Raw genomic sequence first — 17,434 nt, 5'->3', positions numbered from 1 at the left:
TGAACCCATCATTGGGAAAGGAACAATGTGCCAATAGAAACAATTACTTTTTTTTCCCCAATTTATTTTGTTTTTAACCTTTCTTATGGATTTATTATGATTTTTGTTTATCCATTTTATTATTTTTTCGTGTATTCCTGAATTTAATGTGATAAGAACCACATTCAATGACGGTGTGTAGAATTGGGCTTTCCCTATTAGGATTACTAAACATTATTTATTAGGTCACGGATGTAACACAAATGACCGAGGGGAAGCTAATGCATCTCAGCCTTTACAGCGCATGACAATTAGCGGCGTCGCAGTTGGAAAGACAGCAGAGGTAAGACTCTTCAAAGGTCAACATAAGCAACATGCTAGTTCGCGTTCGTTTCCCTCAGAGGTCAATTTAAAGTCGTGACGACTGACTAACGACCAGTCTTTTGAGCTACAAATACGAGGGGAGCACATCGTGTTTTGGAAGTGTCCTCTGGTTTGCTAAGTTAGCTTGTGTTAGCCTGCGAGATTTCAAATTGGGGAATGACTCGTGCATGTGTTATCAAACGCCGGAGAGACACTCGTAACAACAGATCTCTATTCTAGTGGTGGAATGCCCAAGATGAATTATTATTGATTTCATCGCGCGAGGCTGAACAAGGACGTGCGGACGATTGTTCAAATTGCATGTGCGTTTATATTATTCCATGACGGAAGTTTTTAATTGCTAGAGTAAGCTTAGTGACAAAATATGATGAGGTGAGCTTTAGCGTGGTTTAAATTGATTATAATTTTTAATGTCTCAGTATCGTCTATTTTACTTAACGCTCCTGAAAATACTAATAGGTCAATGTTCTTATCCCCTTTGCCCCATTATTCCTACGTACCTTGAATGTATCACAATATTGATGTTAAACCAGCCATTTCCAACAGAGGGCTCCAAAACAAAGGTTGCTTTAGTAGGAAGTTCTCCGTTCTCCAACACAGGACAAAAAATCATTTCTGCTTTTAGTTTGTAAAACACATACATTCTTCTTCCAGGAGCCTCTCCCAGCTATTAAAATAAAATACCGTTATGTAGATGTTGAGCCCTTTCATAAGTATAAAGCCAGAGCCATTATTGAATAAACAGTACACCCGTGTATTGTGCGGAGCAACGCGTACACAGATAATAAAATAATTCATGCAGCTGTATATTCTTCATTATAATGATTGCTTTTGCTACAGTACTAACAGGTTAATGGGATTTTCAAAATGAAAAACATTTGAGGTGAAAGTGTTTTGAGGTCAGACTTGGCGAATTACAACTGAATCTCAAGTCTTGAGGGAATTATTCCAAATACTTTTCAGATGTCTGCATCACTGGGGCTGCGTCTTCTCTACTGCTCCTCCAGGCCAGGTAGTACCTACTCAAGACTTAAGCAGAATATATGGATGTGATTTATTTTACAGAAAAAATATATATTTTTGTTTGCAGCCACTTTAGGAGGCACCATTGTACGTCCCTTGAGTGTCAGCGTGCAGCGGAGTGGCTTTAGTGAGTCCTTGAAACGGCTAGTTGATGAATACTTATCTGTCTTGAACATTTTTTCAAATTTCTCCCTCAAATGACAGAATACGTAAATGCCTCGGAGCAGCAGAATGATCTCAAGTCCATCACCGACCGTGCCGCGACAACGCTGCTATGGACAGAACTCTTCAGAGGTGTTGTGAAATAATTAAGACACTATAAACCACATTTTGGCCTTTGAGAGCAATATATGTCTCAAGTTTTTTTAAATTAATATGTAGGCAATTTAAAGAAAAAAAACGGATGGGATGTGTTCTATTTTAATTTTTTTTAAACTAAATAAATAAAAGATCGTTCCAAGTTCAACAAAATCGAATTACTCTGGAATCATCATTTTTAGTACTGGTAGCAAATACATGGATAGCATCGCGCTATATCATGGACACATTTCTTATCCCCCTTTCTTCAGGATTGGGCATGACCATGAGTTACCTGTTCCGCGAACCAGCCACCATCAACTATCCCTTCGAGAAGGGCCCCCTTTCGCCTCGCTTTCGGGGGGAGCACGCCCTCCGCCGCTACCCCAGCGGGGAGGAGCGCTGCATCGCTTGCAAGCTGTGCGAAGCAATCTGCCCCGCTCAGGTCAGCACCATGGCGCCGCTTTTTCACCCTACTTTTTTTCCGTTTTGAGTTCGAATCCATAATTCCTTATCCCTACAAAATAAAAGGCCATTACCATTGAGGCGGAGACTCGAGCCGACGGCAGCAGACGGACCACGCGCTACGACATTGATATGACCAAGTGCATATACTGTGGCTTCTGCCAGGAAGCATGCCCAGTGGATGCCATTGTTGAGGTGGGTGGATTTGGAAAAAACATCATTCATATGAAAATATAAATTAAAAAATAATTCCTCATGTAAGTAAAAATTTGCTTATTAGATGGCATTTTGTTTAGTGAAACTCATCGTTGAGAAATAATTTTCAATGAAATTCAATGATGACATTTTAATGTTTTATTTGTGTTTAATTTTAATACTTGCATATTAATTTTGTTGCAGGGTCCCAACTTTGAATTTTCTACAGAGACACATGAGGAGCTGCTGTACAATAAGGAAAAGCTGCTCAACAATGGGGACAAATGGGAGGCTGAGATCGCTGCTAACATTCAAGCAGACTACCTGTACAGGTAGATCGAAGGGGCGGAGCTGCCTGGCTAAGCTGTCTCTATTGGTCACACTGTTAAAAGATCATTTATCCTCCCAATTATGTCATATGTGAGAAATCAAGTCTTACACCGACCTTGTCTGCTTTGTCCCCTGAACGGTATCTACACATGTTCAGCTACATAAATCGGTTATTATATTTGTTTTTCAGCCAGGGCTTTAAGGCAGCACTTCGTTTTTGTTTTTCTTCATGCCAGGAAAATCTTGAAATAAAGTAGGTATTCAAAAATTTCTCTACAGTATTTTTGTTTGCTATACATTTCAAAACGGGTTTCCGTGATTGGGAATAAACTTGATTACGAATAGTGGCATAATGTTCATTATAGTACTATGTAATAATGTACTCTGTGTGACTACCAAGCATTTTAACTCATCAGTTGATATTGATTGTGCCGGACCTCTAAGCCATTTTGATTCGGATAGGAAAATAAAACTGGACCAGTTTAAATGTCTAATTGGAGCTCTATTGTTTTTTTGTCAGTGGAAACCTATAAGTTAAATAATATGGAGAAAAAAAAGTCTTGTTATTGGCCATAACCAGAGGGTATTTGTTTTTCATTTATTATTATTTAGTTTTATCATTTTTTACTTTAGCATTCCATAATTTAACATTTTATTAATAAATAATTTGATTTGATTACCTCCATGCGAACAAATTACAACAATGTCATGCCAAATGTTAATATTGTGGACTATGACCCCAAATATGATGTTCCGGAATATTTTTTCTTTTTTTTAAATATATAAACAAAATTAGTTGCTTTCCGATAAAAAGTTTTTTTTAATTTTCATTAACACTATTTACAGTAACCAACACAATAGATATTGCACTCCATGAATCTTATCATTACTGTACCTGTAATCGGTCATTAAAACAAATAAATAAATAGATATTTAAAATAAATACATACACACACGTGTGCTTTGGAATAAGCAAAAGATCGTAGAAGCGTTGCCGTATATTGTCTTTTCTCCCCAAACATCACAAAGAAGACACGTTGAAACGTGACTTGAAGCGGCCGACTTTTAAGCATGAAATCATAGCGGAAGGGGGCACAAAATAGGCTGACGTCACAACAAATGTTGCAAGCTACGTTTGGAGGGAGATTTTGCCGCTGCGCTGGTCACATGATAAGGGCGGAAACTGACTCTTTCGACGTCCACGCCGATTCTCCCGCGTACGCAGCCATTTACTCTTTCCTCGCCTCGCAGCGTCGCTGGTGAGTCCGCCGTCTCCTTCCCGCGTGGGCCTGTCCGCTTTTCGCCTTTTCGCGCAAACCTTTTCCATTTCACAACTCGGTAAGTTTAAATGTGCTCTTTTAACACGGTTGCGGCCTCGTCTGTTGTCCTCGCCTGCGCCGGCTGAAACCATTTAGGTGGCCATTTGTCTAGCTAGCACCGTTAGCATGTTAGCTCGTCGTAAAGAAAGAATGGCGCCCATGCTGCGTGCTAACCGGATTGCCAGTTAGACTTTTTCCGTGTTAGCACGGCCTCCCGAGTTTAAACTTCTCAAATTTTCTCAAGTATGTCAGGATAAATGTCCACTCGTCCACGGTGGATATTGCCGTGTGAGCTGTTTTGCACAGAAAAAGCGCTTCGTCGCCGTACTAGTTAGTTCTCGTCTAGTTCGATTGTTCATTAAATCGGTTGGCTAACCATTAAAATGTGCTTGACAATGAGATTCCTTTTCATTGTTAGTTTTTCCTACAAGGTGTTTTGAAATATAAATGAATGTGCGATTAAGTGCGCATGTCGGCCATTTAGCTAGGCTATCATGGAACATACTCTAACTAGTCGCCGTAACGTGCTAACTTCGGTACTACAAAGCATTTTTTTAACTTTGGGTGGGGATCCTGCTATTAGTCTTTATTATTTCCATGTTATTGACGGTGATAGACGTCTGTTCCATCTAGTTTGAGGCATGGCAGTGAATCATCAATACCAGCACCTCCCTGTTAACATGGAGTGGACGTCCATAGTCGTCATTGGCACACAAAAATGACTCGTTCTTTCCAGTCCAAAGAAATTGGACGTCTTTTGCACCCACTGAGCTAAACTAACAGTACAATGTGTGGCCTAGCATTGTTATGCTAATATGGGGATCTTTTCGAGGATCATTGTGCAAATCATCCTGCCTATTTTTTTTTTAAAACAGTTTTTGCAGACATGTCTCTGGACGATTCCGCAGCCGCTATATTTAAGGTAAGTCAAATTATTTTTTGGTCACCAGTTATTAAAAGTTAATCTCATTTCAATTTGTGATCTTTTGTCAGCTTGTGCTGGTTGGAGATGGAGGTACTGGCAAAACAACTTTTGTGAAGAGACATCTTACTGGAGAGTTTGAAAAGAAATATGTTGGTAAGTCAGTGAGAGATGAATGAAATCCAACGGTCATATCAAGCGGATTGCCTGTTTTATTTTTTCTTTCCAATTAACTGTCAGTCTGATAATTAATCAAATAATCAAATAAATGGGCAAATATTTTGATGCTTAAATACTTGAACCCACCTTTTTTGTGTAATGAAAGAATCAAAGAAAATAATTTGTTCCTTTTCTGAACTTGTTGATTCAAAATAGTCCTGCTTTTACAATAAATGGGTTTAATTGATCATATTTGTCAATAAATTGACAAATCAAAAGATTAATTTGTGCATTATAAGAAAAGTATGATAGTTAGACCTATGTTGTTAACTGTGGTGTCCATTTATTTTGGAACCATTATTAAAAGGTATTGATTTGAAACTGCTTTTTTTCCACTTTGCACGAAATGCTTTTTGTAGGAGTGCTTTGTGTTAAAAGCTTGAGAAACTACTACTACAACAAAATGGCCAAAACTGTCCCCCATTTTTTGTATCACTGCATTGCACAAAGTCAATGTTACCCGAATAGAATTTGGAGATTAGAGGACAATGTCTGTATTTAATTGTTCTTTTGTACCCAAAGCTACTCTGGGAGTGGAGGTGCACCCGCTGGTTTTCCACACCAATAGAGGAGCCATCAAGTTTAACGTATGGGACACTGCTGGTCAGGAGAAGTTTGGTGGTCTGAGAGATGGCTACTATATTCAAGGTGCCCGTCCATCCTACCTATTCTTTATTTTTTTTTTTATGAAAATGTCATCCCAAGCTTGTTTTGAAGCCAAGCCAACAATTTGTTTCCTCAGCCCAATGTGCCATCATCATGTTTGACGTCACCTCGCGAGTCACCTACAAAAATGTGCCCAACTGGCATCGTGACTTGGTGCGCGTGTGCGAAAACATTCCCATTGTGCTCTGCGGTAACAAGGTGGACATCAAAGATAGGAAAGTCAAAGCCAAAAACATCGTCTTTCACCGTAAGAAGAACCTGCAGGTAACGTGCTCAAGCGCTTTCACTTTGTGCGAAGGCCACGTTTTTATTTTATTTTAATTGCTTCTTCTTTTTTTGCAGTACTATGACATTTCTGCCAAGAGTAACTACAACTTTGAGAAGCCCTTCCTGTGGCTAGCGAAAAAATTAGCCGGAGACCCCAACATGGAGTTTGTGGAAATGCCCGCTCTCGCTCCCCCAGAAGTTGCGATGGATCCAGTCATGGCTGCTAAATATGAGGCGGAGCTTCACGTAAGTTGAATATGCCGACGCCTAGTCTAAAAGGCAAATATGTTGATTTTTCTTCCTTTTTCTAAAGGTTGCGGCGCAAACGGCACTCCCAGAGGAAGAGGACGACCTCTAACGTGTTCCCAGAATCCCTTTCCTCACCCCTCCCCTTCTCTGTGGAAGTCAACTTGTTGGAATTTTGCCCCCGTAACTGTAAAACCATTCAGATTTTTTTATTTTTTGAATTATTTTTGTTTTAAAACTCGGTTAAAAAAACAACAGACCCTTGGAAAAAGTTGCAGATGATTTTCACTGTATAGACACCATCCACCTTAGTGTTAGCATGAAAACATGCTTCTCTTTGAGCACCATCCACTGCACTTAGCCAGCTTGTAATGCTGTTGTACGGTGTGTTGGTAGCACTACAATAGTTTGAATAAAGAGGTTCTCAAAACATGTTACGTTTATTTTGATTTTTTTTTTTTGCTTTGTCGGGAGGGATGTGTCATTGACGTGTAGCTTTTACAATGCTATGTAGATGCCCAGGGTTGTTACAAAAGCTTTGTGAGTTACATGAACTTGTTTTGGTTAAGAAATAAGAGATATTTTCAATGTTAATTTCCAGCCTGATGCCGTGATTAAAAATAAAAAATAATACACAAAAAAATACTAGTGAAAGCGTCTTCTTCAATTGCCCACCAGGGGTCAGTCAAGTGTAGAATTTGGCTACTTTTTTTTTTTTTATTACATAACGGTTTTATGACCACTATAGAGCACCAAGATACCCACTAATATGGATTTAGTGTATGCAGTTTGTATGGAGCAAATTGTGGGTAGCTTTTACCACATGCATACTACCGTGGAAATTCATATTTTATCTTTTATATCCTCGATTTATCGATAAAAGTAACCTGGAGTTTTATTCTCCGGATTAAATTGACACGTAACCAGTCGATAAATAATGAGACAAAAGACAACAGTCGAGTTACGGTATTACAATTGTGCGTCGTCCCACAACACCTGAACGCACCGGCAGCGCAGGTGACTGTGGGTGTGGCTTCATTGTGTTCTGGGATTCATATCTGCGCACGCGCGAGTCTGAAAGTGCGTTTTAGAATGATTACCGCCGGTGGCCAGTGGAGACAGATTATACCGCTCTACACAACTGTTGTTTTAATCCCTTGAGCGAGGAGATTTAGACAGGAGAAAGCACTGGCTTCAAACCCAGCTGCCATATTGTATGGGAAAACGACGAGGGGACTACAGTTTGGAGGAAAAAGTACTTTTCCCCCCAACAACCGTCACAGGAGTTTTTGAGGGATTTCAATTCGCCTTCAAGGCCACGGACGGTGGGTTTCATGTCGGACAGCTAGTGGCTTCGGCGACGGGTTGAGAACTGAAACCGAGGCGAGTGGTCTCTTTCCATTCTTTTTTTAATTTATTTGGATTTCGACGTGTTCTTTCTCCACGCTGAAAGATGAAGGACCGATTGGAGCAATTGAGAGCGGTGAGTCCGGAGAATGCAACATTTTAATGATAAGAAGCTTTATTGTACTTCACTGCCCATAAAACTCTGCCTTACTCGAATGAAATCAGCATAAATGGAAACACAAGTTGAAACTTTGACGCTTTTCGTCTAATTTGAAATTCAACTAACATAATAAAAGCATGAAATGCGCCATGTAGCCGTAAATAAATTGTAAATACTATACTATTGATTGATTTCTGGTTATCAATTAGCACGTGACGTGATCTGGCAACATGGTATATAGCTTAATCTTCCGTGTTTAGGATATCTAATTAACTCATGTCATTAGTAAGCAATTAAACACACCATGTTACATATAATTGGTCTACACTTGACCTGCTCTAATGATGTTAAAACATGATTAAATGCTGTTTCCTCTTAAATTCAAGTTAGCAAAGGGTGACTTCCACTTTACCCACGACGAAAACACATCAAAGTTAGCTCGAATATGCTTTTTTTTTAAAGCATTGTTCACGTTGATACTTTAAATATTAGTGAGTAAATTGTAGGATTCAATATAATAAGGGGTGAGGCCATAATATTATTGTGTGGTGTAGCAATTTGGGATGTGTTGCCATAGTTACAGCAAAGTGCTGGCTAAATATTTGTTGTGTTTGAAGTAGTTAGTGTGATATCACCTAAGGCTGCTGTCTCCCACAGCTGGCCATTTTTACAGGGAGACGTGAAGCAAATTGCACCTGAAGCATGCTGGGAAGTTTATTGCTTGGAATTAAGAACATATAGCCAAAATCCTTTTTTTTAAAATGATATTGTTCTGCCACCGCTTGAACTCGACTCCGTTTTAATCCATTAATAAGTTTCCCTATTGATAAAAAAATCTAAATTTGGGACTTTCTACATTAAAATAATCCACCAAGTCATTTTCATGCAAGACCCCAAAAATGAAAAAAAAATCCAAATATTTTTTTACATGGGCAATTACGTATTTTAAGAGTCCAGCGATACATACTGCAATGTAGCCTGATCACGAATAAGGGCTAAACTCCATTGAAGATTCCCAACGTGAGAGCTTTTATTGTGAAACTCATTTTTATACTCTCAAATTCATTCCTCTTTATGCGGGTTATTCCTTTCCTGAATAGCTCTTGCTGAGTAAAGGGCCGTGAAAGGAAGTGAGCACTTGCTCTTATCAAAGTGGTTTACGCCTGTGAATGTTTTTCTTGGAGTTTCATATTCTTTAAGTGGATTGCGGAGGTAGCAGGGCAATGAAAAACCCTCCCACTCACACTAAAGTCAAATATCCAAGCTGCATTTGCAATCCAAATTAGAGTTTAAGAGCACCATCTCTCACGTGAGTACACATACCAGATACCTACAGTATTTTCCGGACTATAAGATGCACCCTTTCCATAGTTTGGCTAGGCTTCTAGGAGTTTTAGTCCAAGTCCTTTTTCATTGTCCGTAAAATTCGAGAGATTGCTGATATATTTTATTTTACATACTATATATTTGTTTCCTCTTGATTTGGTATACTTTGGCTGCTGCGACTTAGTCTGAAAAATACCCTACATTATGGCATATTGCATTTTGTTATTTTGTTTTAAATAAATGTTGTTGGTTAAATTGGGTTGAGCTCGGTCTACTTTGCAATTCATCAACGTTGCTTAGAGATGTGTGTGTTCAACCTGCTGTGCCATCTGTGTTTACTGACCTTGTGACTGTTTTTTTAAGCGTGTAAGATGTGTTTGGTTGGTGTGATCAGGGTCAGACTGCTGGAAAGCTCCTAACGAGGAGCCAGCTCCGTCCATGTTGTCTCAACAAAATAATTGAACTGCAAGGGACAATGATTGTCGTAATTATCTTAATCTAGTCTCTTTTAATTTTTAAATTGGGTTGAATTATTCCTTTAAGATTCCATCCTTTTACTCAAAAACAGGATGTTTGAGATGGACAGAATTGAAAATACTAAAACGTTTCATTTGATTGAGTCACTTTTTAGATCTGTAATCTCAAAAGTGGTGCAAAATTGTAGATTTTTTTCATTTTTTAAAAATAAAATATGAACGCCTTTAATTGCTTATTTTGAATACAGAGACTCGGTTTGATTTGCTAGAGGAGGACAGAATTCAGAGTATTTTTAATTAATTATTAAAAATTACAGAATTTGTTTGATTGATAGTTTGATTATCAACAGTTATTGAATCATTGTGGTGGCTCTGCAAAAGTAGTTTTAGAGATTTAATATAGCAATTTGCAAAAGTGATATGTTTTTTTAGTATGAACATGGGCTCTTATTTTAATATGGATTTGGATTTTTTTTTTTTTTCCTGCTAGTTCAAGTACACTTATGACATTTTACGTGAAAACACACTCACTCACTCACACATACGTAGAAGTAGGAAATAGGTTTTCAAACTTCCTCATTTTGCAAACTAATTTACAAGTGTTTCTGTGTTCATTGGACGTGTTGGCAGCTACTCTAGCCTTAGGTTACTTTGCTCAACGGCAAGGCTGACTATTTTACTGAGCGATCTGAATTCTGATTTTATGCACGTCTTGAAGAAAAGCTGACTGCGCCTGTTTTGCCATTTTTACAAAGAAAAAAACATTGAAACACGGCCTTTAAATACACCACAACAATGCATTACTAAACGTGCACATGGTGATAAATTAAATACAGTTTTTTTTGGGGGGGGGGATGAAATTACAAGTTTGACAAATTTCTTAATCATGCTCTAGGGGCAACAACAACAAAAATCTCGATGCTTAGATGTCGACTATTAATATATTATTTTAACTCTAGGATTTTTTTCACACACTTGTTTGGTTTGCTGTCGCTTTTGTTTTGCTGTCCAGACGTGCAATCAAGATGACGACGAAGTGGAGATCGCAATGGACAATGCGGCCTTTATGGATGAATTCTTCACTCAGGTGAATTTTTAAAGTTGATTTTTCCCTCCGTTTTATACGTCATGCTTTCAATTCTGTACCTTTTTTTTTGCACGCATCAGATCGAGGACATCCGGAACAGCATTGAGAAGATCGACGAGAACGTCGCTGAGGTCAAGAAGCTTTTCTCAGTCATTCTCTCCGCTCCCACGTCAGACCAGAGTAAGACATTTTTTTTATTTTGCTCATACTTTCCTCTTGGATATTAAATGCAATATCTTTTTGCTTTGCTATTTACAAACTCAGTTCATGTTCTCTTTTTTTGGGCACACTGAAGCTAAAGAAATAAATGTGATTGTAATGGAACATACTGACATACCTTTATGAGACATGGTTGTCATTTGGCTACAAAAACAGTTGGTTTTGAAGGTCAAATTTGAGTCGATTGTGCTTTTAAGTAGCAAAAACGTGTTTGTTTTTTTCAGAAACGCAGGATGATTTGGAGGCCATCACCAATGATATCAAGAAAATGGCAAACAACGCAAGAAACAAACTCAAGAGTCAGTTAACCACTTTCACAAACTCTTACCGTATTTTCTCACATATACGCCGTATTTGTAACAAAAATAATGACTGAATATAAGGTACGGCTTATATGCGCACAAATTAGACTTGACAAAGACCAAACGCCTTAACGCAAGACAATGGTCATTTATTTCAAAATAGAGAAAAGATAAATAGATTAAATTAATTTTGACGTGTATGAATGAAATTCAAGAAAAAAAATGTATGTAATACAATCCTCATATTGAGATGTATTCCTTTTTAAAAAAGAAATAATTCCTTGCAGCTATCGAGCGGAACCTGGAATCCGAAGAACAGGAGAGGGTGTCGGCTGACATGCGGATACGGAAATCACAGGTACTGTCAAGTCTGCGAGACTTTGAACGGTGGAGCACTTCTCCTAATTTAATGTGGCGATCTCCCAGCATGCAGTTCTGTCAAGGAAGTTTGTGGAGGTCATGACAAAGTATAACGAAGCCCAGGTGGACTTCAGGGAGAGAAGCAAAGGACGTATTCAGAGACAGTTAGAAATCAGTGAGTGAAATTCTGGCACAAATGTCACAGGGAAAATGCCTTTGTTTTGTTTGAAACAATTGGACGGCTAATTTTCACCAGCCGGCAAGGCCACGACAGACGAGGAGCTGGAGGAAATGTTGGAGAGCGGCAACGCCGCCGTGTTTACTGCAGGGGTGAGTAGGCCAATCATGTGATGTGGCACTTTGGCTTGCTCCTTAACTCTTTCTTTCCGCCTCATTAAAAGGCAAACTTGACCGGTTAATGTTTAGCTTTTGGTCTCGTGAGCTCAAAAGTTGCTTCTTATTGAGTCTTGGCAGAAGAGATGTTGAAATTGGATTTATTTCATAAATGTTAATGAACATGTACATGCAAATATGTACGACTATAGGTGAAGGCTAATTTGAATCTTAGTTCTATTAGACAAATTATTAAATTTGGTTCTCTTAGAGTACAAGACACATCATGAAGTTAAATTCTTATAAAATTATGTTTGCAATTTTTTTTCACCCAACTTTTATTTAGCTACAATCTTTTTTTTTTTTAACTGACTCTATTCGGGTGTAATATTCTCCCTTGTAGATTAGATTAGATAACTTTATTCATCCCATATTCGGGAAAATATCATTGTCACAGTAGCAAGAGGGCGAGAATACAGACACAGGAAAAGACATTTTAGACATAGCTAAATAGGTCATAAATAAGTTAATAAATAAATATGCGTGTTACTGAAATATATATATAATGTATATATTGTTAAGGGTCAAACTATGGCTGTGGCTTCATGAAGTATTTGCGGTGGCATTTGGAGTCAAAAGATTGAAGCGGTGATGAAAATGCTATGCTTTTGCAGATTGTGGACTCTGGCATTTCCAAGCAAGCCCTGAGTGAGATCGAAGCCCGACACAAAGACATCGTACGCCTGGAAAGTAGCATCAAGGAGCTGCACGACATGTTCGTAGACATCGCCATGCTGGTGGAAAACCAGGTATGCTCGCCGCTCGCCCCAAATCCAATTCATCGCCCTCCCGATATCCATCCGTTGGTGTCCTCCCTGACTACATTTCTACTTATGCCGCTCTCTGACCGATTCTGTCTTTTCCAGCTCCATGCTATTTTGCCCTTTTCTTTCACCGTCTTTTACCAACCATCCCTCCATTTGTGAGTCCACGGGAAAACACTTAGTAAGACGCTCTGCATCAGATTAGCCTTCACGCTAGTCACCTGATTCTTTGTACATAAATGACACATGATCTATATTTGCTTACACCATGCTTTCTGAGGACAATTCTCTATTGAGGTAAGGCTCGTATAAAGTAGTCGCTGCGCTCTTTGAACCGTAACTCTTCTTTCTTTCAATTTAAAACGGATACAAGTCCTTTTCAACTGTTGGAAAAATATTTGGAATGTCTCATTTGCATGGAAGAAACTCTAAGTCACTTGTAATTTTTTTCTTTTTCCCAGGGCGACATAGTAGACAACATAGAGCAGAATGTTTCCAAATCAGTGGACCACATCATGGTTGCTAAAGAGCAGACCAAAAAAGCTATAAGGTACCAGACCAAAGCACGCAAGGTAATGCCACTCAGCCAATTGATAATCACTATGACTTCCTCTTGTGTTTTTCCTCTCACTTATTCTACACGACACACACATACACACACACGCGTGCGCACACCATTTTTCCCTCCATTCATTTCCACGCGCCCCTTCGAATGCCTTTTTTTTTTTAAATGAACAAATATTTTTTTGCGACCGCTTGCGCCACGAAAGGGCGGAATGATTGACAGGATTGAAAGCAACATGGACCAATCGGTGGGCTTCGTGGAGAGAGCCGTGGCTGACACTAAGAAAGCCGCAAAGTTTCAGCAGGAGGCTCGACGCGTGAGTTACCGATTTGGCCAACGAGTGGGTCGCATTCCCATAAGCATGGAACTCGTTTTTTATCAAACGGTACAGCTCGACAATTGAATGTTTATTCAGCCCTCCCAGTCAAAACGGATTGGACCTCTAGCGCCGTCGATGGCGGCCAGCAAGTTCACTTTTTGGCCTTAAAATGAAATTTTGACACCCATAATCTGCTCTGTAAAATTCACTGTATGCTGTTTCCAATATTTGAGGTCCTCATTTCACTAAAAAAGGAAGGAGCAAAACAAAGCAAACAAAACAAAATGCTGACATGACTAAGCTAGTTAATTCCTTTTGTAAAAGTTATTTTAGCCATTGTTGGTGGCGAATGGAATTGCAATATCTAAAACTCGATAGCGCTACAGTCGCTGTACTTGTTAGCGTCCCTCGGTTTCTAACTTAACTTCCCTGACATCCTGTCAGTGCGAGAACGTGCAAAACAAGCAAATTCCTCTGAAAACATGCTTTTGGGAGATCAGGCCCAATGCTCGCTGTGATCCTGCTTGTTCCTTGTGGTACCCCGACCCGAGCAAAACCCTATCCGTGCACACACGCACACACGCACACGACTATCCTCTTGTCTATACTTTTCTTTCTTTTGTCTTTTTGAAGAAATTGTTGTTATTTGTGAAGGTGTCACTGCATTGGTGATATTTATGTATGCATGTTATTGCAAATTTGGACTGAAAATGCAACTTGTATTTATGATTATGTTAGCATACTCGTTTTTTTTTTAATATGGGCTATGAGTTTCTTCAAGTAGGAAAAATGACAAACTCAAAGTTCATATAGTGGAACTGACCCACTTTTCTTGATTTCAATTTATGAGTACTCTTTAATATCATATTTCCTCATGGTTGCCTTGTTTTTTTTGTGGCAGAGATGATCATATAAGGCTTCAGATTGTGAGGGTAAACTGTAAGGAGAATAAATGAATGTTATATTTTAAATACAACACAAATATTGAAAAATACACTCCTATTTACTTGTAGATGCAAGCAAATGGAATATCAAAACGATATTAAAATTACAAGTGTCATCCAATTGGGGGAAAAAGGATACTATTAATGATTTAGAAATTATAATTGAATTAAATGCTTAAAAGATATTTTGATCCCAACCTTGTAAATGCAAATAACAATTACATTTCTGGGGGAAAAAAGGCAAAATGTACAATAATAGGAGTAATCATACGGTCATTCTTTTCCACCTTTTAAAGACGTCAGCGAAGAAATGAAGGCATGTTTTTAAGTATTTATTTCAGGATTTGGAGACTTGCATATTTACTACAGCTACCCTTCGCTAAAAAAAATAGTATACGAAAAGCAGCAGTCGTGCTGGCTAGCATTGCGCGGTGGAAAGTTTCTGTAAAGGGCCAATTATTTATGTGTACTTCCCAACAGAGATTGATGCAAGTAGTGCTGATTGTTCTGGTCTTGCTGGCCCTGCTAGCTCTCGTAATCGGGTTGTCTGTGGGCCTGACGCGCAGCTGACGCCGTGTTTGAGTAAGACGATTGCTAAGGGTGAGTAACTCGGGAGCAAATGACCTCCTCTTCACAAAGGCTTCGTTTCGGCCTTCTTTGGACAAGAGTTTTTCACCAAGGCTTTGTGTGTAGACGACTTACTGTCAGGTGTTTGTGGTGTGACGCTTGTGGGCGGGTGCCTCTTTTTCACCTCCATTATTCGAAATAAAAATAAACAAATTGTGTGTTCTGATCCCCATCGTCCTAAATCCTCTTTTCCCTCTTTGTAGAAGATGGTCGTTATCGGTGTCATCGTAGCGGTGATTGTTGTCATCCTTCTCGCCATCATCCTCTCACAGACTCTATAGCAGGAACTGGTTTATCATCATCATCATCATCCTCATCTTCATGTTCACTCCATGCCCCCCTGTGCAAAAACCAAAGGAAAGACTTTTATTGCAGCTGTACCGTATGTAATTTTTATTCGTAATATTATTCCACATCTGGAGGAAGATCAAGTGAATGTGAAGCTAAAGGGATTTTCACCTTGATTCTCATGGTGCGAGACCCCAATGTAGTCCCACTCTGTCGCTCATCAAGTGATGGGAAATGACTTTTAATGAACTAAAAGTTAAGGACTTAGCCCTCTTCTCAAACCGTACCCAGATCCACTTTTTTCAAATGTTTTTTATTATACATTTTATGAGCCTTTGACACATTTCACAATGTACCAGAAATGTTAAGGTTCTTGGGAGTTTTAGCACTTTCACTTTAAGCTCCGTTGTCAATTTTCCATGAATTGTCAGGATGACCTTTTTGTTTGTTGCCAATCTCTATTTATAAAAAGAAAAGATGGCACAACAATCAAGCACACCCAAAATGGAAGAAATAGATTTGAATTAACTAATTTTAACTGTGATTTTTCAAGGGCTATCAGGCCTTAATTTTCACCACCAGTGCCAAAAGTATTTCAAATGTTTGTGAATTTACTTGTTAATGAATGTCTTGCTAATAAAGTTGCACCCACATGAGGGACACATTTCAAACCCTGATTGGTGACTTCCTGTCACCTTTTATTGAAATTAATTCATGATTTGAGCCAAATAACATAACCCATAAAATATACTTTTTATAGGATTCATTCAAAAAGTCTATATTGTTTACATGAATCCGATTAATGTTATTTTCATGCAAATTGAAGCCATTTCTGAATAAATGTATGTTTCCTTGGAATTACTGGAACTCCTGGTTCCTTGGTTGCCCCGTTTGGATCACCTTTTTAAGGCCAAGTACTGCGAAATAGGTAGGTCAAATTATTTTATTCTGTACTGTGATTGGTCACCACACACACACACACACACTTCTTCCCCTGATTCTCCTTATTCCCAGTCAATGTACAAATTGTAACTGTCCGCACAAATAATTATTTTCTGTCCGTGTCTGCAGAAAAAGATGATGATAACTTTGTGCTGTGCCATCATTGGAATCGTGGTCTTCTCATATCTCTACAGTTTCTTCTCATAAGAGGTATTATGCATCCATATTCAACACCATATTTATTCTAAATATCAGATCTCTGTTGTTTTGCTTCAAAAAGGATTTCCTTCAAACTTTTCTCACCCTGATTGAATTGAGTGAATCTAATAGGTTCTAAATGTGTCCCTACCTGGTCTGAGCCCCCCCAAACCTCTTAAATATATTGTGTGACTCCGTTTTATTGCTGTATGAATCAGAACGTGATGTTTTTAACACAGTATGTTTTTGCCACTCTACACTGCCCCCTATTGGTTACATATGAGACATCCCACATGTCAAATTGTCAGTAATATTTTCTGCACGATACAAAATTAGGGGATTATTTTTCTCCCGTGTAAGGATTTAAAAATCAGATTACAAACTGACAGCTAAAAGTATTATTTTAAGAGTTGTTCGATGTCACAAATTTTATGAATTGTATGTGATGGTGTTGTGCGTGTGTGCGTACTCTGAAAATGCGTGTAATTCTATTTTTGATCTATTTTTTTTTGCCATAAATTGTCATTCTCTCCCCGGCTGCTTCTCCACCCCGAAAATTGTGTTATGTAATAAATTATAACTGTTCATTGTATCAGGTGGTGTGTGTCGTTCCTTAGATTTACCCTAATAACTAATACTTGTATTCATAATATTCCATAATTAGAAAAAAAGCGAATAATCAATAATAATAAAAATGAACCTTTTTAAACGTCTGAAACTGACAATAATCAAACACAATTTTTAAATTAAAAAAAATATAATCCAAGTGACCACGCCCAATGAAATGATTTTATGCAAATAGATG

The 17,434-nt window shown here is 38.5% G+C and overlaps 3 protein-coding genes across 11 annotated transcripts; all 3 read left to right on the top strand.

Moving 5' to 3' along the window:
• The first annotated feature begins 210 nt into the window (after positions 1 to 210).
• ndufs8b (NADH:ubiquinone oxidoreductase core subunit S8b) lies at positions 211 to 3,167 on the top strand. Of its 2 annotated transcripts, none has more exons than XM_077608883.1 (7): positions 211 to 322; positions 1,327 to 1,375; positions 1,454 to 1,513; positions 1,591 to 1,680; positions 1,956 to 2,128; positions 2,215 to 2,343; positions 2,548 to 3,167. In XM_077608883.1, the coding sequence occupies exons 1-7, from the start codon at positions 284 to 286 to the stop codon at positions 2,677 to 2,679; spliced, it is 672 nt and encodes a 223-aa protein (XP_077465009.1). In that variant the 5' UTR covers positions 211 to 283; the 3' UTR covers positions 2,680 to 3,167. The 2 variants fall into 2 exon arrangements, with proteins under 2 accessions (XP_077465009.1, XP_077465010.1); XM_077608884.1 differs by lacking the exon at positions 211 to 322 and adding an exon at positions 332 to 735.
• A 633-nt stretch (positions 3,168 to 3,800) lies between these two features.
• On the top strand, positions 3,801 to 6,744 carry ran (RAN, member RAS oncogene family). Of its 4 annotated transcripts, none has more exons than XM_077608885.1 (7): positions 3,801 to 3,932; positions 4,868 to 4,914; positions 4,986 to 5,070; positions 5,656 to 5,781; positions 5,876 to 6,063; positions 6,142 to 6,312; positions 6,380 to 6,744. In XM_077608885.1, the coding sequence occupies exons 2-7, from the start codon at positions 4,879 to 4,881 to the stop codon at positions 6,422 to 6,424; spliced, it is 651 nt and encodes a 216-aa protein (XP_077465011.1). In that variant the 5' UTR covers positions 3,801 to 3,932; positions 4,868 to 4,878; the 3' UTR covers positions 6,425 to 6,744. The 4 variants fall into 4 exon arrangements, with proteins under 4 accessions (XP_077465011.1, XP_077465013.1, XP_077465012.1 ...); XM_077608887.1 differs by having other exon boundaries at positions 3,844 to 3,932; positions 4,865 to 4,914; XM_077608886.1 differs by having other exon boundaries at positions 3,899 to 4,011.
• A 640-nt stretch (positions 6,745 to 7,384) lies between these two features.
• Positions 7,385 to 17,221, top strand: stx3b (syntaxin 3b). 5 transcript variants are annotated; one of them, XM_077608858.1, is made up of 12 exons: positions 7,388 to 7,637; positions 7,766 to 7,795; positions 10,634 to 10,708; positions 10,789 to 10,888; positions 11,152 to 11,226; positions 11,517 to 11,587; positions 11,656 to 11,764; positions 11,846 to 11,919; positions 12,597 to 12,731; positions 13,208 to 13,318; positions 15,055 to 15,174; positions 15,405 to 16,166. In XM_077608858.1, exons 2-11 carry the CDS (start codon positions 7,766 to 7,768, stop codon positions 15,142 to 15,144), a joined length of 870 nt encoding a protein of 289 aa, XP_077464984.1. In that variant the 5' UTR covers positions 7,388 to 7,637; the 3' UTR covers positions 15,145 to 15,174; positions 15,405 to 16,166. The 5 variants fall into 5 exon arrangements, with proteins under 5 accessions (XP_077464987.1, XP_077464988.1, XP_077464984.1 ...); XM_077608861.1 differs by lacking the exons at positions 13,208 to 13,318; positions 15,055 to 15,174; positions 15,405 to 16,166 and adding exons at positions 13,517 to 13,627; positions 16,561 to 16,641; positions 16,710 to 17,221 and having other exon boundaries at positions 7,385 to 7,795; XM_077608862.1 differs by lacking the exons at positions 15,055 to 15,174; positions 15,405 to 16,166 and adding exons at positions 13,517 to 13,627; positions 16,561 to 17,221 and having other exon boundaries at positions 7,386 to 7,795.
• Positions 17,222 to 17,434: the final 213 nt, after the last annotated feature.

The sequence above is a fragment of the Stigmatopora argus genome, chromosome 9 (genome assembly GCF_051989625.1).
Source record: "Stigmatopora argus isolate UIUO_Sarg chromosome 9, RoL_Sarg_1.0, whole genome shotgun sequence".
Lineage (NCBI taxonomy): Eukaryota > Metazoa > Chordata > Actinopteri > Syngnathiformes > Syngnathidae > Stigmatopora > Stigmatopora argus.
Note: the sequence above shows the minus strand (reverse complement) of the source record. Positions and strands in the feature narration are given on the sequence as shown.

Bases quoted from the DNA above. Each gene is read 5' to 3' on its own strand.
- ran (XM_077608885.1), top strand. From the start codon at position 4,879: ATGTCTCTGGACGATTCCGCAGCCGCTATATTTAAG. The intron at 5,071-5,655 runs GTAAGTCAGTGA...TTGTACCCAAAG, and splicing joins GTTTGAAAAGAAATATGTTG to CTACTCTGGGAGTGGAGGTG. The intron at 6,064-6,141 runs GTAACGTGCTCA...CTTTTTTTGCAG, and splicing joins ACCGTAAGAAGAACCTGCAG to TACTATGACATTTCTGCCAA.
- ndufs8b (XM_077608883.1), top strand. From the start codon at position 284: ATGACAATTAGCGGCGTCGCAGTTGGAAAGACAGCAGAG. The intron at 323-1,326 runs GTAAGACTCTTC...AATACTTTTCAG, and splicing joins CAGTTGGAAAGACAGCAGAG to ATGTCTGCATCACTGGGGCT. The intron at 2,344-2,547 runs GTGGGTGGATTT...ATTTTGTTGCAG, and splicing joins CAGTGGATGCCATTGTTGAG to GGTCCCAACTTTGAATTTTC.
- stx3b (XM_077608862.1), top strand. From the start codon at position 7,766: ATGAAGGACCGATTGGAGCAATTGAGAGCG. The intron at 11,920-12,596 runs GTGAGTAGGCCA...ATGCTTTTGCAG, and splicing joins CCGCCGTGTTTACTGCAGGG to ATTGTGGACTCTGGCATTTC. The intron at 12,732-13,207 runs GTATGCTCGCCG...TCTTTTTCCCAG, and splicing joins CCATGCTGGTGGAAAACCAG to GGCGACATAGTAGACAACAT.